At 43.6% G+C, this 21,721-nt stretch overlaps 1 protein-coding gene across 4 annotated transcripts in view; it reads left to right on the top strand.

Annotated features, from left to right (window-relative positions):
* The window catches only part of ptpn12 (protein tyrosine phosphatase non-receptor type 12), a 38,945-nt gene extending 17,589 nt beyond the window's left edge, over positions 1-21,356 (top strand). The window contains exons 5-18 of one of the 4 annotated variants that reach the window (XM_047575638.1): positions 333-371; positions 704-775; positions 949-1,008; positions 1,797-1,939; positions 2,749-2,815; positions 2,947-3,024; positions 3,584-3,682; positions 6,057-6,142; positions 11,855-12,044; positions 12,485-13,445; positions 16,213-16,284; positions 17,193-17,246; positions 17,785-17,859; positions 18,165-21,356. In XM_047575638.1, the coding sequence (XP_047431594.1) occupies positions 333-371; positions 704-775; positions 949-1,008; positions 1,797-1,939; positions 2,749-2,815; positions 2,947-3,024; positions 3,584-3,682; positions 6,057-6,142; positions 11,855-12,044; positions 12,485-13,445; positions 16,213-16,284; positions 17,193-17,246; positions 17,785-17,859; positions 18,165-18,226 (2,058 nt within the window). In that variant the 3' untranslated portion in view covers positions 18,227-21,356. Of the gene's footprint in view, positions 1-332; positions 372-703; positions 776-948; positions 1,009-1,796; positions 1,940-2,748; positions 2,816-2,946; positions 3,025-3,583; positions 3,683-6,056; positions 6,143-11,854; positions 12,045-12,484; positions 13,446-16,212; positions 16,285-17,192; positions 17,247-17,784; positions 17,864-18,164 lie in introns of all 4 variants that reach the window. The other 3 variants (XM_047575639.1, XM_047575640.1, XM_047575641.1) reach the window with 3 other exon arrangements.
* The last annotated feature ends 365 nt before the right edge of the window (positions 21,357-21,721 follow it).

The raw sequence follows: 21,721 nt of genomic DNA, 5'->3' as shown, positions 1-21,721 counted from the left end.
GTTTGTTTTCCATGGTTTCTGGTTTGCGCGCTACTAGAATCAGCTTTTTTCGTTGCTTCCATCCGACTTTCAGAAGCAACTGATCGTATCTGTCATAGTAATTTGGAAAAGCAAAGGGAAAACTTTTAAATTATTTTCATGTTGTTGTCTAGTTTATTTATTGTAATGAGTTAGGTTATTAAAATAAATACTTAATTATGGTTAGGTTTAACTAGCTCCACTCTGCTAAGCTTGTCTCATTCTGCTTGGGACTACAAAAGTGTACTTTAAATTTATGATTCCTCTCTGAGTGTAAAGACTGATTGTGAGTCTTCCTTTTTGTGTCTCTGCAGGTTATTGTGATGGCTTGTCGAGAATTCGAGATGGGAAGGGTAAGTCCACATTTGTGTCGTATCTTCACGTGTGTGAAGCGTTTTTTTTTCTCTCGTCTGTCTGTTAGAATATAACACTTTTCATGCTTTTAATGCTGAACTTAAAAGACCTGCATCACATTTTATCGTGACTTATGCTTCCAGTGCAGTGCATAATGTGTTTTCCATGCGGTATGTTTTATTTAGACAAACTTATAGTCGTCTTTGTCTGTGTTCTACACATCACTACAATTGTTTATTTCAAGCCAGGGTGTATTTGCGCACAGGAAGCTGTGGTGTCTCTCTGGTATTTTGTTCTCAGCCAAAGCTAACTTGTGTTCTTCTCTGGTTAGAAAAAGTGTGAGCGGTATTTCCCGATGCAGGGGGAGGAGCCCATGAGTTTCGGCCCTTTCAGAATCTCCTGTGTAAGTAGATGATTATGCAATATTACAGCTGTGCATTTTGTTTTTTTTTCTTAAAGGAAGTATTTATCTGATGTGTGGGCTCTTGCGTTTCCATCTTGCATTCTCTTCTAATGCCTGACGATGATTTTCGTATTTATCGTTTTCATTATTTTCACATTTTCTTTGTTTTCTAGGAATCAGAGCAGAGCAGAACAGACTACCGTATCAGGACTTTGACGGTGCAGTACGAAAACGTAAGTTCTCCCACAATTAATTAATAAAGTGCCACCATCTTCAAGTTTGAAATACACTGAGATACAGCCAAAACATTATAACCCACCGTTCAAGAGAAAACCCTGATCATCTCTTTATGAAGCCGCCTGTCAGTGGATGGGATATACTAGGCAGCATGTCAACGTTTTGTCCTTGAAGTTGATTTTTTTTTTTTACGAGTAAGAAAAATGGATGAGTGGACGGATTAACAAATGCAAAAATTTGATCGCTAGATGGCCAGGACTGAGCATCTCCAAAACTGCAGCTCTTGTGTGATACTTGTAGCTAAAAATGGAATAAAACTAGTGAACCAGCATCGGGGTCATGGACAGTGTTCACAGCACACAGTGCATCACGGTTTATTATGCATGAGGCTGTGTTTCTTCAGACACTGACCCTTGTCCACTACCAAAACCTGCCTGTAATTGACACGTGAGCATCAGAACTGGCCCACAGAGCGATACAAGAAGGGGGTTTTGTAAGGGGGACCAAGAGCAGCCCCCTTGCTGCTGTCAGGGGGCTGCTCTTGGTCTTCAAAAATGTTCAGGATCCAGGTTTCTCATAGGAACATCAATGTGATTCACTTTACCTGCAGTAATAACGTTGTGGCTGATCAATTTAATTATTACAGCATTAATAAAGAAATTTTCCAAGACATAAAATAACATACAGTACAGCTGATGTCCAGAAACTTTATATATCATATCAAAAATGTTAATTTAGCATAACTTTTTTAAAGATTATTTCAACTGCTGCTGTTGCTCTGCAGGAAACTCGGAGGATAACACAGTTCCACTATATGAACTGGCCGGATCACGACGTCCCCTCGTCGTTCGACTCCATCCTGGATATGATCGGACTGATGAGAGAATACCAAGATAACGACGAAGTCCCTATATGTGTGCACTGCAGGTAGCTACACACACACACATCTACCTCAAATCGATAAACACGTGTAGGATCACGCTGTAACTATGACAACGTTAATGTGAGAAAATAAAGGAAATAAATAGACAGGGTGTTGTATGCCTCACACTGGCATTAAAGGGATGGGTCTGCGCCTTTGAAGTGGAGAAGTAAGAGGTGGTAATCAGTGTATTCCTGCAGTAAATGGAGGTTAGAGAGGTAAACAATGAACTGGGCTCATGGTCGACGTGGATTCAACTATATGAACCCAAATTCATAGCAAATTGACACAACATAGTAGCTTTAATAAACCATGCGTTAATCGCTGATAATACCATAAGTATTATCCAGTATATAAATGGTTATACATTTGATCCGCATCCACACACACACACACACACACAGTAACACACGCTAGCCTCCATGTGTGTGCAATCAGCTATAATGAGCAGCCCGAGGACATTTCCTGGTTCCTCTGTCGCACAGCGGGACTTAAAGCACCGTCTCTGCGTCTGCAAAAGGTTCTTTGTGTGGGTTGCTGTATGTGTGTTGAGAAGCTGCGCTCATGCCCACAGCACGAGATCGAGTTTTATGATTTTATGCGTCAGATGTGATCAGCTTCTGTGCAGCTCCTGTCTCCTTCCTGTCTGGATGAGGCCTCGTTACTGTACATGCAAATGCACACGTGTTTGTATGGCCTTTTATACACATTATAGAAGCCTAGTGTGGTGGTTGTATTTGTTGTGGGACGCTCAAATGTTTCTGTTTTTCGTCGTGTGCCACCCATAATCTAACTCGCGACTGTGACTCTACAGTGCAGGCTGCGGGAGGACGGGTGCTATCTGCGCTATCGACTACACGTGGAACCTGCTCAAAGCTGGGGTATGTGAACTCACAAACACCTGTGGAAACGTCGTCAACACTTAAAGACACTCTACAGAGTTGACTGCAGTTCACCTCCTGTTTGTTGTTCATTTAAAAGACCTTTATGTTCCGTTTGTTTCCCTGTAAAGAAAATTCCAGAGGATTTTAATGTCTTCCGGTTGATCCAAGAAATGAGGACGCAGCGACACTCTGCTGTTCAAACCAAGGTTCGTTCATCCAGATGTATCCAGTGGTTTAACGGAGCGAGCGCTTCAGAAGTGTTTTTCCTGACTAAATTCAGAATTTTACAGAGTCTGTTGTGAAGATCATTTTGTTCTTAACGTCACACGTTTCCTGTACCTGATTGAAAATGAGTCTTTCCTGCTCACACATTCCCTGCATTATTCGTGACCGGTTGAGGGAGTTTTGCCGCAGTTCTGACATATGTGTGTTGGCACGTTTGTCATGGAAAATCCTCCGGTGGAAACCAGATTTTCCAGTTAATCATTTTTACATTTTTCAGGCAAATTTGTACCTTTATCGACAAAGCGCTGCAGCCAGCGTCCCTTTTCTTTTGCTTCTCTATTCGCATTGAAAAATAAAGTCAGCCTTGTTAGTGGATTATAGAATTTTCTTTAAAATAAAAAATCTAATTCCTGAAAATATTTTAACACACTCACTGGCTCGACCTCCCCTCTGTTTAACCTTTCAGTTTGTCTTTGTCCAACAAGTTTTTACTCGCCTTCCACTTCCTGATTATGAAACTGACTTTGTCTTTCTCTCTAGGAGCAATACGAGTTAGTTCACAAAGCCATCGCTCAGCTCTTTGAGAAGCAACTGCATCTACTGGAGAGCCCCACCAACACGCAGATACACGACGGCATGGTACGACACGCTTTCCACACAGCGCGCACACTCACTGTGCATGCTGTCTGCCGGTGAAGAAAGACAGGATGTCGCTGAGTAACACACTCGGAGTGGGGGGAGAAAAAAAACACAAATAATTAGTCACAGGGGGGATGAAGCGGGTGGGAGGGATGGAGGAGAGTGAGGAGAGGCCTTCAGAAAACTTTGCAAGAAGAGTTGCGGGGATTGTGCCAGAAAGAAAGCGATCCGTCCTCCACAGTGTGGTAGTCTCGGAGGAATGCAGACAGTCAGACCTATTTAAAAGAGCTAGAAAGAAGCTTTGCTCTGTCAGTCACCGCGGATCCCGTTCTGATTTAATTTACACCATCCTCCGTCGCCCGCAAACACACGCACCGAATACAAAAGTGTCCTGAGTTGCCCTCAGTCCACCTCTCAGTGAACCAAAAGCAGCCAGAAGCTTTAATTATACGAGTGACACAACACATTCAGAAAACAAATGGGCACCAACTTTAAGTGTAGTCTCTGAGTCTAATCTGGTGAATACTGATAAACCCATATCATTATGTAGCACTTAGAGGTCCGCAGATTTCATGTTAACAAACTAAGCAACTTGGCGAGTTGGTTAGGGCATAAAATCATTTATCTCCCTAACATGAAGCAGGGGGCGTCAGGCTGTGAGGACGCTTCGCTACAAGTGGGACCGGAGCACAAAATAGACGGCGTCGTCAGAAATGCAGAATATGTTTATATGTTAAAATAACATCTCAAAGCGTCAGTGAGGACGTTAAGGGGTGAAAACGGGCCTCACGGTTGGATAGAAACCCAAAGTGCACTCACAAAGTTGCAGCAGAATGTTGCTCCGTCAGTGGAAATAGGTTCAGATGGATCCAAGGTTTTGTAATTGTCCCAAGTAAAGTGAAATAAGACCTTTCACACTCTTGAAATAAATTATAATAAATCCTAACTAACCTAAGACAGGCATGTTTACTATAAATTTAACAAACTGAGTTTAAATTATTTGGTTGAGGTGTGTGTAAACATCTGACTTCAGCTCATTTTGTTTTGAAATGGTACATTTATTATTTGACTTTTACACAAGTGGTGTCATTTATGAGCTTTTTACCCTTTTATTAAAACAACACAGTTCAGTTTGTAATCTCTCTACTCTTGTGAGTGCTTACTTACGTAAACTTACAAATAATTAACTGGAAATGTAGCGACACCAGTAGTACCAGTACTCCTGGACATTGTTACGCTAAAATTTGTCGATAAAAGACAGAAATCCGCGATTCACAAATCTGAAGACAGAGGACACTCAGAGCCGACGGGAGAGTTCACTGGCGGCGATCCAGGAGCCGACTTCCTGCTTCGGAAGCTCCGGTGACATCACCCCCTCTCCCATAATGCACGCTGAGTCCGAGAATAGACACACATCCGCTGGGAAAGGGAGACCCCTTACAAGACACGGGCACACACAATCTATTTTTTACATTAGAAAGGACTCAGCTGACACACTTTCTAAAACCAAGATCCCCCCAGTATCTCCTGGAGCCAGTCCGCTGTACTTAATCCACTTTTTTAGAAACAAACTCGTTGTTTTAAAGTTTGTGCTATTAATCATTGGTTAAGGGAGGGTGTGGCGTACTCCAAAGAAGAAAACTCCAGTTCCAGCTTGTTGCTAACGATGGTTGTTATCTCTCAAAGTCCAAGAAGAACACCGCGCACGCACACACGCTGCAATAATTTATCAGTGTGTTATACTGACTCAGTCCACACACACACTGACTCATGTCCAGTCAGCCATTGTGGCCGACTAAAACACCCACATAGGTGCTCTCGATGGCGGCCCGAACAATAAGCCTACACATGCGTCCTACACGCGTTTTCTGCGCAGCTGCCGTTGTTTGCGGAAAACATTCCTACCAGATTGATTCTCACAACATACACACAAGCCTGTCTTTTTTTTCTTTTTTTTTTTTCACACGACGCTCCCTCGAAATGTGTTTCAATTGGCGGCTTTTTCCGGACGAGAGCACTCGTACCGGAGTGCCCCCTCTGTCATTCATGAGTTTGCAGCGGCTAAATTTGTAGTGTCATCTTTTCATTATAGGGATAGAGTCAAGTTAATGAGTCACGGGAGGAAAAAGGGAGAGGAGGAAGAGAGGGAACAGTAGTCGGGAAGAGGAGGAGGAGGAGGACTTCTTCGGAAACAATTTTGATCTTTTAGCGGAGTGGTTTTGTAGCAGTTAACTTAACACGGCATATCTAAGTAAAAGTTACATGACTTGTCTTTTAGTTAAAGCTAAATGTTCTGTATTGTTTAGGCAATAAAAAGAAAAACTGAAATGTGCACATCTAAAACCAAATTTTGTCTTTCTTTGTGATCGTCCAGGATGAAAGCAGCCCTGACAAAGTGAGCCAGCAGTCCGACGATGAGAGATGGGACACGCCACCCCCGAAACCTCCCCGCATACGCCCGTAAGACAAGTTCCTTTTTGGATGGTTTTTGGTGTCAAACACGTCTTCTGCTTTATTTTACGGCGCCTTTACTCATGAGACGTGCGGGATCAGCAGGCTCACACAGAGGTGAAGAGTAGCTGCGAGGCGGCCCGTCACCGAGCGCCACAGGTGTTGTGTTTCGCGGGAAAATCCCGACAGTTTGCGCGTGGCGTGCGCAGCGAAAACATATTAAAGCGACCAAACAAAAGCAGCGGGAGATGTTTTTCATCTCGAACGAAGCCGGGTTTTCTGACACTCAGCCCACAGACGCAGCCGGGCCTCCACTGTACCGAAGTTAACTTGTGCTGGGCTGCTAACAACTGCCTGAGGAGGAGCTGTATTTATAGATCATTTTGCAACACTTTGCAATACTATGCAACTCTACACGGTGTTGAGTGCACCACAATCCGAGGCTTGTTTAAGTCAAACTGTTGCATCTTTCATCTCCGTCTCTTTTTGTGCACATGATGCAGCTATTTTAATGCACAAAAACTTTATCCGTCATATGCACAAGGCCACATCAATAATGCCGTCCTCTTTTTACTCCGTAACGCAATCTGTAACAAGTTTTCCCTCTTTTCTCCATCCCAGTTCTCCCTTCTTCATCATATGCCTTTGCATCTCTCTGCTCCCATCTCTTTTTCATTTTTAATTTCCTATACAGCGCGTGCCCAGCAGGGGTTGTGCTCCACTTTCGTACCGCCGTTTCATCTTCAATCCCCCTTCTCATGATTTATCCGCCAAGAAGCCAAGACCCTCTGCTCGTTATTGCAGAAATACACACCACTTTACAACTTTTTTTTTTTTTTTTTAACAAGGTCGATGGATGTTTCAGTGTTGCCTCGGTGCTGATGTTTTAATGCCACGGGGGAAATCTTGTTGCCAGGAGACATTGTCTCGCTTAATTACCTGTTGCTGTTAGCTTTGTCTAAAAATGCCCAGTTTGACAGCATTTGCGCAAATGTGTGAATCGCTGGTGATTATTCTCATGGTCATAGTTAGAGTGGCAAGAAAAAGTCAGTTTGGAAGCTAATGATATAAACATTTGTTTATGAAGCATAATGGAGGTTTGTCGTAGCTATTGTAACGTAACAAAACACTCAGCTGCTGTGAGCTCAGAGGATAGAATTGTCGATTTGCATAAAGCTTGAAAGGGCGGTAAAGTTCACGAGTCCATAGTTAGATAACTATTTATAAATGGAGATGATTTAATATTGTGGGCATGCAGTTGACAACGCTAAATGTTTTCTATGCAGCTAGTGTGTTTGTGGGTCTGTGTATTCAGATCATTGGATGGACTTGTACAATGCTGGGGCACGGTGGGGGCAGCATCATGATTTGTGTCTGATTTGCGTCCTCTGATACTAGACAGTCGACCTCGTGGGTAAAACGTCTTCCCAGGTTCAGCAGGATATGCTAAAGGGTCATGTCAGAGAGGCTAAGTGAAAGCTAGCTAATTAGCAGAACAATTAGCACAATAAACATTGAATTAGATGTACAGCAGAATGGGTTCAACCTGTCAGTGACATCAGACGTCCTAAAAATGCAGCTGCTGATCTGAAGTTTCCCTAGTAATCCAGGTTAGACTCATCTCTTCCACTTTGAAGTTGTTGGATTTACTTTAGCCAACATGCCCTTTTCCTCCTCCTCTCACCACACTAGAATAATCAAGCACTTCTTACTCCAGTCCACAAGTGGGTTCGATGGGAAAGCAAACATTTTTCAGAGGTCCTAATTTTAGGAAGTAGCTGCAAGTCATCTGTTTACTGAAGTTTCCCCTTCCTGTTCTTAGTAAAACATTCAAATTTTTTTCAAACTTCTTCGCCAAAATAGGAAACTTTCCTGGAAGTGCGGCCGAGCAGATTGCTAAGAATGTACGTGTCTGTCTCTTTCTCCACTTGTCTCGCTCTTAACGTGTCTCTGAGCCATCCCTCTGTCTCTAAAGAAATAATGTCAAGGCCTAGTTTAAGCCTGACAGTATTCTATTAATGTTGGGAGCTATTTTTACCAACATAAGCCGCATATTCTGCCGGCCCCACTCTCTGACCGTCACTTCAGTAGCTTCAGAGTGCATTTAGGAGAGTTGGGTTATGTGAGAAATACTTTTAAACGTGCACAAACACATATTCTACAGCTCCCACATAATCATAAATATCCATAGCTATTCATATATACTTGATTTTTGGGTGTCATCATGTAATATTGTGACATGTAGATCAATTGATTTCACACATTTGACTCATAAAAACACTAAAAAGTGAAACTGAAAATGCACGTGGAATAAATAATGCGCGTTAGCAAGCAACTTAAGCAACTTGTTTATGTCCAGACTGTGCTTCAGCATCAAATATTTCTTTAATCTTCTTGTTTTCTACTACCACCATTTTTTGTAATCTGATTACTTTGAGTGTCCGCGATCTGCTGTGGACTATTTATTGTTTTTAGTTGCCAGCTGAGTTTCTACCACGCAAAGTAAATTTAAAAAATAGAATACAGTGTGGTAAAGATGAATTATTTTTAATATTTGTCTGAGACAGGAAGTCTAGTTCTCCTCTGGTTCAAATGTTGAACTCTAGCAGGTGGTTCTCCTCAGGGATGGGTCGTCTATCGTCTCTGTGGATGTGGTCGTAGAGGTGGATGCCTCACGCTTGTAAGCCCCTTGGCTAAAAACCTGGTGAGCTAACCTTTCGCAGAGGGTTTCCCGCTCAGCTCTCTGGTTGGTGGTGGATGCCTCATTCTGTGACGCCATGTCAGCAGTCGACGGGATTTGTCTTCCTACCTCCCTCTGAACGTTGTCCACCTGCTTCCTTGCCATGAGGACTTCAGTTGCGTTGTACACCTTCTTCAGTTCTTCTCGGAGGGCCTTGCATTTGTCTTTCTCCGCCTGGAGTTCGGCCGTTTGCCTTTTTTGGTTGAGGACGTAGGCCACCTGCAGCTGCTCGTAGTCCTTGTGGAGATCTTTCTTCTTCTTCTGTTTGATGGTGTTCTGCACCAGAGCGGCGATGCTGTCGTGACTGAGGGTTTGTGGATCGGCGTATCGTTGCAGCCTTTCCAGCTCCGCCCTCGTTTCTCTCTCCCTGTTCACGAACATGTGCGTCAAATTCTTTTGCTTTCTCAATTGGAGTTTTGTTTCCTGCAGCTCTTCAAACATTCCGAGGAGTTTGGACTTCTCCGCCTCGTAGTTGGCCCTCTCCATCGCCACCAGGTCGTTCAGCACGTTGATTTTGTGAAGCAACATGTTGCGCTCCCTCCATCTCTCTTGGTCCCTTCCTCTCGCCGGCAACAGGTTCCCAGCGTTGGGGTTAAGATGAGACATTTTTAGAGATGCAGTTGAAGAAATGTTGGCGTTGCAGTTTTTGGAGCAGCGGTGTCTGCTTTCAGTATGCAGTATCTAAGTTTTTTTTTCTTTTCCTGAATGTTTACATTCAGTTGTTAACTCTCCTCCCAGCAACAGGTTTAAAACATTCCATTAATCGATAAGTTTTTATTTAAACACACGTATTTTGAAATTTGATTAGCACTGTACACATTTGTGTGTCATATGTCATGGCTGCTCTAGTAGGTTTAAATATATATTTTTGGGTGTGCACGTGATGTCACAGCAAGAGGTCTCCATGGTTATGGCCACCGAGCGACAAAAAGTGGTTAGCCACATTAGTTTGAATCACAGTCTTTAATAGCATCGAAGTTGTAAAATGAATTAAAAAGGTGAAGAGCTGTTCTCTCTTCATTCCCAATTCCGTTCTCTCTTCGTATTCTCCATCCATATTCAGAGATGTTACTGAAGCACTGGAGACATTATTGTTTGCAAACAGGTGCACCTTTCTTTTTTCTTTTCCCGGTTTCTAAGCAGTCAAATAGATAAAAATCCCCCAGTCCTGTAGGCAGAAGCACACATTTACTCAAGCAGTGATGTAAATCTGTGTGTATATATTTCTTTTGTGTTTCGTCTGTGTGAACGTGTGTCTCAGCACAAGTAGAAAACGAGGAAGTGTCTCTCTACGCTTTGCCCTCCAGTGCCTGGGCGTCCTGTGCAGGTCCTGCTGTGACGCTGATTAAAAATGCAGCGTCTCCCCTCAGGAGGACATACGTGGAGGGTGTTTGTGGTTTTATTCATGAGTGTGGGAGATGATTTCACATTTTACCCATTCAAAGGCCTGCGTTTGTGTGGGAGTGTAGGTTCTATGGACACAGCTGCTTAATGTTAATATGTTCAAGGTTAACTCTTTGATTTCAGTTTCACCCTCGGCATCGTCATCTTCCTTTTACAGCGCTGTAGTACTCATACATCCTGCAGCCTCCTTTTTTCACACTATCCTTGTTTGTTTTGCTGTGACTTAGTCGTGTTTGCTCAGCCTCCCCTTAGGAATCATTAAAGTTTCATCTTATCGTATAGGGCCTTAATAATCTGTGCGGCGTGTGAAGGATTCAAATCCCCACAGAAGCTGTCAGCACCGGTGGGAATTACCTCCTGTGCTTCTGTTAAATAAGTCTGAGGCGACGAAACATGAGCGTAATTTCTCGCGGATGGTTTAAGTTTTCATTAAAGGATAATAAAGGAGTGTTTTTTTTTTTGTAATGTTTATTCTGAAGGGGAGAAGATGCCAATAAGTGACTTTTAAACAATATCTGGAGTTTCTGGTGGTTAGAAAAAACAATTATGAAGCTGTAACAAGCTTGGTGGATGTTATTCCATTGGCTGTTTTAAATTATCAGAGGGTTACAGTGTTTAACTGTCATCATTATATCCAATACGCTTCAGATGCATTTTTACTAGAAATGATAATACACAGAAGATCGCAGCCTCCCTCACAGAAGAGTTGCGTTGCGACACCGAGGCTTTTTACGATGCGACTGTGACTCCAAACTTGCTCAAGGAAAGGAAATCCCCCATGCTTTCTGCACGTCTGACTTTGCGTCTGTCTGCCTTTGATCCACACACACACACACACACACACACACACACACACACACACACACAACATCATGCGCAGTCAGTCCTGCTCTCGCCTCAGTCATGTGCTCTTGATCCACCACCACATCCTTTCACTGTTTTTCTCTGCCTCCGCCTTTGCATACATACATCATGTATGTTTGGTGGAGCAGAACGATGCCTTAAAATAGTTTGCATGTCTGTGTGGCTAACGTCTTCATAAGCTCAGTATCCTGTTCACAAGTCACACACCTGCACCGTGTATTTATTTTTATTTTTTTTGATTTACGCTTTTGATTTACAGTACATGCTGCTTTATACTTGAATTGCTGCAACACCGCAGATTACAGAGTAACGGAGCGAAACTGACTGTGTTTCATTAGTATTTAAATCCTGTGGGAAGCTAAAACTTGAGAACATGCAGAATATTTTGTCTCTGCTTCGCTATGAGTTTATTCAACTTTGACTTTTTCTCAATTCTGCCACCTAGTGGTGGACAAAATGTACATTTGCACATTTCACTGTACTCTGGTATGAAATAAATTGGACATCAGTTAATTTCATCATAATTTCTCTTTAGACAGAATAATTTAAACGTGTATGTATGATGAAAGCCTTGCACGTCAACCCCCCCCACTTAAAAAAAAAAACTAAGTTTTAAGTTAATTTGCACAGTGCAGATATTATTCTTTTTATCTTAAGGTTTATTAAGGTTTGTGGGTCTGTTTTCTGAGCTCTTCCTCTGTCCGTCCGTCTAGTCCTCAGGTAGAAGGTGACGTGAAGGAGGAGATTCTCCAGCCTCCGGAGCCTCACCCCGTGCCTCCCATCCTGACCCCGTCTCCCCCCTCGGCCTTCCCCACGGTCACCAACGTGCGTCAGGACAACGACCGCTACCACCCCAAACCCGTCATACACGTCTTGGCTACCGCACAGCAGAACGCGACACAGGTGAGTGTGAGGACTAATTCACGTCTGGCGTATAATTTAACAAGGGTAAATTGATGGTTCCCAGTTTGCTCGTCATGTTCACGGTCAAATTTCTACCCTAAACCAAATTGTAACATTTTAAATGAGCTGTTAATTTATCCATGAGTGTTTCTTCTCTGCGTGTTTCTTCTTTTTTTTTTAGGGGTCATATGGTCATTCTTTTCTTATTTTTGCTCAAATTAATTACAGTAAATGTTTAATCCAGAAGTTAAATTCTAATTCTAATTGCAAATGCTTCATTGTAACAGGAAAATCTTGTGTTTTTGTGTTGGGTCCTCTAGATGAACTTTTTCTGAACTCTCACACACAAGCCGCACCAATAAACGGACATTTGTGGTGAACGTTGTGCTTCTGTCAAAAGGGATGAAAGGGGCTTATGTGTCTCATACTTTTCATTTTAGAATAAAGCCGCGGACCAGCAGCAGCAGCAGAACCAATCGGAACTCAAAGAAACCACCAGTCCCTCGGAGCAGAAAGACCAAGACCTGCAAAGCCGAAAACAGCAGACTCAGGTCTCGAATCTGGACCTCAACGACAACTACAGCAACAAATTATCTTCCACATCCAAGTCCGAGTCGGGCCAGACTCAGACGCCCTCCTCGCCCCTCTCCCCGGCGGTCGAGTGTTCCGGTCCCCCTCGGATCGAGAGGAAGCTCAGCATTGAGATTAAAAAGGTGCCGTTGCAGGAAGGACCTCGTAGCTTTGACACCTCCACCTCGTTGGGAGTGACGGGCGGACTGGGCACCAGTTCAGGTAACAGCAGCTGCGCGCTGCAGAGGGGCCACGCTTTCAAAGCCCGCCCCGGCCAGTCGCTGCTGACGTCCAGCTCCTCGCTGTCGGAGGACTCGGGCACGGAGGGGGGAGCGGGCGGGTGCGGGGAGGGTCACGCGGACGGAGGCGTCCTGACCAGACCGAACCACCTCCCCGTGAAGAGCGGAGACAAGGCGGAGACGCAAGGCGGGGACGCGAAAGCCGGCCACGCTCCGTGGACGCATTCCTGCAACAGCCCGGAAAAGCCCTTCCCCAAGACCTCCTCCTCCTCTTCCTCCTCGGACCACGTCGCCCCGTCCTCGTCCTCCTCCTCCCACCTCACCTCCTCATCCTCCTCCTCCTCCTCCTCCTCCTCCACCCCCGTTAGGACTGCCCTGTGTTTCACCAACCCCCTGCACTCCGACAACTCGGACGAGGAGGGGAACGGGGAGCTGCCCGGCGGCGGGAAGGAGGGCCACCACACGAGTGTGTGCACGGCGGCGTCCATGGTGACGTCGCCCCCTCCTCCCGGAGACCAGCAGCACGTCAGAAAGGTGATGCCCATGTCGATCGCAGGGCAGACGACGCCGTTACCCTCGGCGACCACAGCAAGTATGTCGATCGGTCTCTTTTTTTTCAATCACACATAAGCTAAATTAACCAGGTTTAAACATTAAACACTCATAAAGGCGTTAAGTAAGTCTGAAGACCTGCCTTTGTTACCTACATTCACTCACAGTGAACTCAGAGAAACCACACAGTAGAGTCTGGGTCAGCGAGGAGACAGAGATCTCAGACAGACCACATGCTAATGACAGTCTGTCATCACATGCACCGTCTTTACTGAAGTCAGAGGCAGGAAAAAAAAAAAAGGCATAAGAAGAAAAACAGAGGGAGATAGTTTCCAGTGAGTCTCATGTAAAGCATGACTGTTTGACTAATTGGTTGGTTTGCCAGGAATGCTGCAAATGTTAACAGGCGGACGTCTGTCAGACCGACTCCAGCCTTCCTCTTTCGGCTTGTTTGAGCGAATTTGTGAATGGGGGGAAAGAGTGAACGTTCCCGCGCGGTTGTGTGTGTGTGTGAGCAGCGAAACCGCGCGTGCATGTCGGACGGTGAAGGATCAGCACCACTGCATGACTCTGATAAAAAGCCACCTCTGTGCACGTTGGGTTGAGCGCGAGTTTGCCGTTTGCGAATCGGTTCACGGCCTTTACTGTCACGATTTGCTGTGGTTCTAATCTCCCGGGGTGTAAGGATGATCGTCGCCCCCTCTGCTGGATTTCAAAATCGGCCGATTCTGAAATCCGATCCTTACTTTGATTGGTGCTGAAATGGGCTCGGAGCAGCGTTGAGACCTTGTGAGTTCACGGCTTGTTTGAACGAGAAATTAACTGCATCTTTAAATATTGGAAACTGTGAGGGTGTGTGGTTTGAGTCAGATTCGCAGCTGTGCACTGCTAATAAAAGGTGCTGTTTGTGTGAAAACTAACTACACCCATCAGCTACTGTAAGACTTTAAATATACTATAAAGAAAAAACTGAAGTTGCACCACAATATATAAACGAATCTAAAGGTGTTGCATCAACATTTCAGTTTAATAACTAAACTAAATACACTGCATGTTATAGGTGACCTTTAAATGTATGCTCTCCTCAAGCGTTTCCAATATTTAAACCCATGTAGAAACAAACGTACTTGATGCACAGTCCCACAGGGGTCTGTTTCGGGTCTGCTTTGGCTTTCTGGCACGTTACCTGTTTGGGCTGCGGCAGCGCTTCGGTCATGAAAAAGCTTACGGCTGCTGTTTGATTGGTTGCACAAATCTACTGACTGCTTGACGGTGAGTTGCAGTGAGCAACAAATGGCTGCTTTGCGGTTGGCCAGGAGAGAGCTGGTGGCTGCTTGTTCTGCTCGAATGAATCACCCGGACCTAATTTTGTCGCACGCGTCACTGGTGTTCGTGCAGTTCGAGGTGCTCCACACCGCTGTGACAAACAAATGAGACACGAGAAATATTAAGGTAAATGTGTTTAAAAACAAACAAACAAAAAAAAGAAATAAAGACAAAAAAATTGGTCAATTAATATCAAAATATAAGTTTTAAATTATATTAACCTGGACTGTTTAAAGGAATTTAACGTGGGTTTGTGAGGTGCAGGTAGGAAATAAGGTAGTAGAGAGTACAAATAAATTCAGATTAAATTATATACACACAACCAAACCAAAATGAGGCTAATAATTAGTAGAAAGAAGACAAAAAACTCTCCAAGACCAAACCCTGTCAGCTTAGATGAATGAAAATATAATTAACTGGGTCAAGCTGTGCTCTCTAGTAAGAGAAAGTCCCAATTATAACTCAAAATAATAGACTGATCATAATAAATTGTCCCCTTCAAAACTGGCTGTGCATTGAAAGAAGTTAATTTAATTTAGATTTAAAACCCTTAAAATGATGATTGTAGATACGACTTATTTTCATCACTGATGCTAAATAGGCACCTACATAACGCCTGTTACGTCTGGAGATCAATCTAAGATTATGAAAAAGAAGGCAACTGATGTTAATTTATAAGAAAAATAATCAAGAAAACTGTGAATGAGCAAAAAAGAACAAACCGTTCATGCATTTCACTAATTTAACAAGGTGAAAATACATTAACATAATCAAATGTAGCTTTGTGTGTTCAATGCACTTTAAGTAAAACGAATAAATGAGCAAAATGAATGAAAAAGTAATAAAAAAAAAACAGGAATTACCTTTAATGTATTTGACTTGATGTCTTCATTCATTCATTCATTCATTTATTCATTCATGTCTCTTGAGCTTTTTTGTCCCTCTGTCATTTCACTGCCGACCTCTCTGGCCCTGTTTAGACCTGTTATTCACATGCACTCTGACTGATCACAAGAATCCAGCTTTAAAGACGCCTTTTTCAAGACTCCAACCAGCCCTGCGTCCAAAGCCTCCGGACACGGGGACACGGCAGAAGCTGTGGAACAAGCTGTACTATTACTTGCCGTTTATTTCCGCCCTGCTGTTATTTTAGGGACTTGCAGGAAGCTCAGATTTATAACTTGAAACGTCCGGATGTGATGTCACCGCTGCACTGTTTGTATCAGTGCAGAAAGAATAAAAAATGGTACTACAACATATTCTCCTCTCTAATTAACCACATCCAGATACATGTTTTTATGAGGCAATTACACAGAGCTTATTCACATTCAGTAATTTAATTGGTTTTCTTTAATAGTGATCGGATCTCAGGTGCATCTTGCTCCCACCTGTACGTGCCAGGTCTGAACAGGGCCTTTCTCTTTCTTCTCGGCCAGCCCGTTAACCGTGCTTCTCATTTGACCTCTGACCTCTTAACCCAGACTGCTGGGACAGCGACGACTCCCCTCCCCCCCTCCCCGAGAGAACCCCTGAGTCCTTCATACTGGCCACAGGTGCGTTCGCATTGGTCCAGATCCCACAGGTGTGTGTGCGTGTGTTTTTTCCGGTGGCGTGGAATCACCGGGTCGCATTGTTGTCGGGGCCTCCCCTGGAAAAGGTAGATGGATCAACGCCGACGACCGTCGCGGGAAGGAATGAGAGGAGTTAACACATCCAAGTAGCGTGTTATAGGTGTTGCGACGCTTTAAGAGTCGTATTTGCTAAACTGTTAGTGGTTATTTGAGGCTGCAGCCGCTGGCATGAGCTGAAAGGAACCTGATTCATTTCCATTTTATCTACTCCGCTCTCTGTCTCCCTCGCTTCAAACAGACAGACGGACTCACATGTTGCCGTTAGGAGGCATCTCTCTCACAGGATGGACTCTCCGTTAACTCGGCCGTCCTGTTGCTTTTTCTGCAAATTTTCTTTTTTTTCCCCCCGCGTTTGAGGAAAAAATATCCAACCTCACCGGAGCTCGTTAGTAGCAAAGGAGATTAAACCTCCTGTTGTCTGAAGCTTTATCGGTTTCTCAACACTAGAGGTCAGCATTGCTCTCTTTCTGCTGTCAGTACAAGAGAGAATGAGAAGATCCTCCTGTGAAACAAGGTACAGTCGGTTTATAGATCATTGCTGTTGTGAAGCAGAAGGAGGGATGTAGTGTATGACAGAAAACACCTTTGTGAAATAGTTTTGAAAAACTATTGTGTGTTTGGGAAAAAAAAGATAATCAAAGAATCACTATTATTATATGTGAGGCACTATGAAGTTTAAATTTGAGATTATTCCCGTTGCTTTGTGAGTCAAAGGTTTCGCTTAATGAAGTGTGTGTGAACGTGTGTCTGCTCGTGCTTTAAAAGTCGTTTGTTTGTCGTTTAAACGCTCCTTCGGTGTTAAATTCATTCGTTTTCTTGCCCTCTCTCAGACCCTTTGGAACTGAAAACATCAGCCCCGTCTGAATGGACCGGATCTCCTCAAGGTATGAACCCGGCGAATTATCCTCCGTCCCCTGTACTTGTTTGTCCCTACGTGTCCGTGTCGACGTGTTCCACAGACAGGAAACAGACCTCGAGGGCTTTAGAAGTTAACTCGCACACAATGAGACAGAGAGGGCAGCGAGAGAGAGAGAGAGAGGTAGAAAACTATAAAACATGTCTACAGAGAGACGCAGTGAAAGCGGGTGCTTATCTGTGGTTTGATGGTTACGGTTGCCAATTTGTTGCTTCGGTGGTTTTAGTGTGACAGCTTAATAATTGTGTGGCGTTTTGTTTTTTTTATGAGGTCTTTAATTTGAATTCCTGTTAAATGCCAGGCTTCAAATGGCTACGTATACATATATCTGTCTGTATATACTCTGTGGCAAAACATGTAACATGATAATAACCAAATAAAGAGCTATCAGGCCACATCTGATTGATTATAAAGAGAGCGCCGGTTATTATACCACAGTGGGATAAATAAATCTTATTTTAACACATGTGTTAACATATGTGTTTGTCTGTGTGTGGACGTCTCAGACTGTGTTAAGAAGACCTCTCCTGTTGACCCTGCGTCCGCCGGCACCACGGCAACGGATAGCAAGGCAGACCTGGGTGGGTAAGTCTGACGTCTCGCCTTCTATTAGATGCACTTTTAAACGACTTAACGCTTCGGTCTCCACTGGTCCACGAGAAATATCACATTATGTGCATGTAATGATGTATTTTGCTCTCTGTGCAGAAAACATTTCTATTAATGTCATCATTTTTGTGATGTGTGGCTTTGGCTTCGCCGGCTTTGGGCTGCACGTGCAGAATTTACGAGGTTTTGAGACCTGGCAGGAATGAATAGAAGGAACTTCTGGATAGTTTGAAATAAAAGAAAAAAACCCCCCAGCTAAGAACCTGTCTCCTTTCAGGGTTCGGTAACCGCTGCATTCAGCCCAGAGGCCCTCGAGAATCCCCGTTGGAGTGGACATGATGGAACAGTCCGTCTGCCCGTCCGCCAACAGTGTCAGGAGATGGACTCCACCGATCTCTGGCTGGTCCAACAGCTGATAGATGCTACACAGACAGACAGACAGACAGCACATTTTTACATAGAAACACCTTCTGTGTAACTCTGTGCCCTCTTAAGACTGAACACCTCGTCCTCCTCCCCCTCCTCCTCCTCCTCCTCAGACCCTCCTTCAAAGTGCCACTGTGCAAAGCAGAAGAACAGTCATTGGTCAAGAGACTTGTCCATTTAGAACAAAGTTTGCATTCTCATCTGCGGCTTCTTAACGTAAGAAGATCTGACTTCTCTAGATGCTGACCTGGGATCTGTCTGGTTATTTTCCTCTTAGTGGTTAAAGGATAATTCCTGCCCCCTCCCTCCCTCCCTCCCTTCCCTCTCCATGCGTTTGTGTGTAGACTACGAATGAAAATTATACCTTCTTATGCTAAACGAAGGGGGAGGTAGGAGTGACTCTTAAAAAAAAAAAAAAAAAAAAAAGTGTTCAGGATAAACACTTTGTTTCATGCCAAATGAGAATTTTTTTTTTTTTTTTTTGTTCTAAATCAGGAATGATGTTTATTCAGAGAAGCTGATTCCTGTGGTTGACCTAAACTACCAGAAGTCGTCTGCTGCCTCCTACTGAACGAACAACAATCGTCAAAGCGAACTTAGATAATCTGTCACCCATGATGCAACCTTTTTTCTGTTGGGTATGCACAGGTTGCTAGGGTGCTCTCTCTCTCTTCTCTGTTTCCTCTCTATGTGCTGGTGCTACATTACAAATGATCATTATAGAAACTGAAGCACTAGAGCTGACGTTCATCTGTTTCTCACTTCCATTTTTTTTTTTTTTTTTTTTTTCCTGCGTTCGCTGAAGTAATACCAGCTCTAGTATTTTATATTTCTATGCCCTTTTGCTGGAGTCAAAGGCTGACACAGTTTGGTCATTGCAGTGTTCAATAAACGATGGAATGTCTTGCGGAGAGTTTGATGACGACGTCGTGGTTTTTTTAATCTTAAATGTGTAGCCGGAGCCGGCGACGTGTTAGCTTTGCCGAGTTGTTTTTGTCTGAGCGGAGCTAGCTAGCTGCTGACATTAGCTTCATGTTTACAGCACGTACACAACAGTGGCGTCAAGCTTTGGATGTCTCGGAAAGAAAGAAAGTGTATTTTTTAAATAAATTCTGGTGTTTTTTTTTTTGTTTTTTTTGGCTCTAAATATTTGCTCATTTTGCGCCAGTGGACATTAACGGTCATGTCGACACCTTGTATTGCGTAGACGAGATGGTAGATACATAGATGAGAAGGTAAAGAGACTTCGTTATGAAGGTGGTAGGACTGTGAAAAATGAATCCCTGTCATTGGTTCTAAAACTGACTAGTAGAAAGATATGTTTGGGTGACCACCACAGGTGAAATGACCAACCGTGGGGTTTATTATGGCTCTTTGAAGGGAGCTGGATCTTAGGCCTCAGCTCCTTTCTGAGAGCTGCTCATGCTTCTTTGCGGCTTAGTTTACAAATGTCGCTTTATCGACACGTTTAGCGCAATCTGTGGGAAAACACTGCAGTGAAATTTGGGCACGGCGACGCAAAGAACTGCCCTCGCCGACTATGACTCCCCTTCACTCGCACACTAAAACACATTGGCAATGGCCAAACTGGTCAGCTCCGTGACCCTTTTCTCTCTCTCTGCTGGGACCATGAGCCTGCCTTAGCCCTCCTCTCGGAGAAGACGGCCGACGACGGCCCCTCCTTAACTTCGCTCCTCTCTCCGCGCGTCCGGCTTCTCTTGGTCTTTTGCTCGGGGCTCGCGTTTGCCGTTCATGTCACTCTCTTCCTGTTCCCGTCGCCCTCTTCCCCTCCCAAATGACTGAATGGTTTTTTAATTTTAGCAGCCAGTTTGCTCACGCATTACATCTCAGTGTTTCGGAGTACGAATGTTACACATCACCTGAAACGCCTGAAACCTGGCCACCTGACAGATTGTTATTTCCCATCTGACGCCACGTTTCTGCTCTTGTTTGTTCCGTATGTATGAGACCACGATCCAATAAGCCGACAGCAGCCAGGGACCTAGAACTACTGTTTTCTCCTTCTCCTTCATTAGCTACCATAATTATACAGTATATGCATTTTTTTTTTTTTTATAAAGATAAAGAACTGTACAGGGCAGTTTTAGGTATATAATATTTCAGATTTTTTGTTATCTCTTGTATAATGTCGCTATTAACAGAAGATGTAAGAAAGTCAGTGCATGATGATCATGATTTCTCACCCCAGTTTTTTATTTTGTTTTTTGTTTCTTCTTCAAACTGTAAATTATTCTGCTACCCTTTTGTTTTTGCGCGGGCGAATATTTCAGGGTTTTATTTGTATTATGTTTGAGTTATATGCTTGACAGATTGAAAGAAACAAACAAAGAAAACTAAACGTAATTGGTTGGCAGCGGAAAAGAAGGCTGCCACCCGCCCCCACTTTCACATAGCTGCAACGGGCTCTGAATAAGATTGTTGTAATAATAATATTAATAATGACGAGGATGATAATAATAATGATAATGGTCGTTCTTTTTTTTTGTAAATGGTATTTTAAAACTTATTTTTGTATACGCGGTTGTTTGTTGCGTCACAAGTCCACTGCCCCCGTCTACCTGAACCCTGACTTCTCTCTTAATACATACTCCCTCTATATCTTTCTTTTCTTTTCCACTTTTTTGTTTTCTTCCATAAAAAAAAAATAATTTAACTGCGATGGATCCCCAGCTCCGCCACTCCCACCCTCAATTTCCCTTTCCTTTTGATCTTCAAAAAGTTGTCAGCGTCTTTGAATGAGTAACGAAACACCCCCACAAAAGAAAAGAAAAGAAAAGAAAGGGTTTTGAAGTTTATAATTTCTTCCTTTCCCTCTGTCTCCATTCATTTCTCTTCATCCATGTCTTTCTAAACTCCCGACACTTCTCAGAAAAGAGCCCACCTGTGCCTTTAAGAGAGAGCCCCGCCCCCTCCTCCTGTGGGACTAAACCACGCCCCCTCCTCTTCCGTCACACATAAACACACACACACAATGTTTGTATGTTGCAGAAATCAATCAGTAAAAATGAACATTAAGTAAAAATGGCATCTCGTTTTTTTTCTTTATTCCATGTCTTAATGTGTGTGAATGTAGAAAGCACTCACTTATTATATAAACTAATCCTCCATAACATTATGACCACTCAGGGGTGACGTAGATAACACTGATTATCTGGTTATAATGGCGCTTGTCATCGGATGGGGATAAACCAGGCAGCAAGTTAACATTTTGATCTCAATGTCGATGTCTTAGAAGCAGAGAAAATGGGCATTTTGATAGAACAAGTCATGTAGACGTCAATTTGTAATCAGAGCATCTCCAGAGCTGCATCTTTTGTGGGGTGGTCATGGTCTGCAGTGGTCCAAAAAGAGGACAAGAAAGGATCGTGGTTTGGCCGAGGCTAACTG

Source organism: Mugil cephalus, chromosome 22, assembly GCF_022458985.1.
Source record: "Mugil cephalus isolate CIBA_MC_2020 chromosome 22, CIBA_Mcephalus_1.1, whole genome shotgun sequence".
NCBI classification, from domain to species: Eukaryota; Metazoa; Chordata; class Actinopteri; order Mugiliformes; family Mugilidae; genus Mugil; species Mugil cephalus.
The sequence above is the reverse complement of the archived record's forward strand: the minus strand, read 5'-3'. Positions and strand labels throughout refer to the sequence as shown.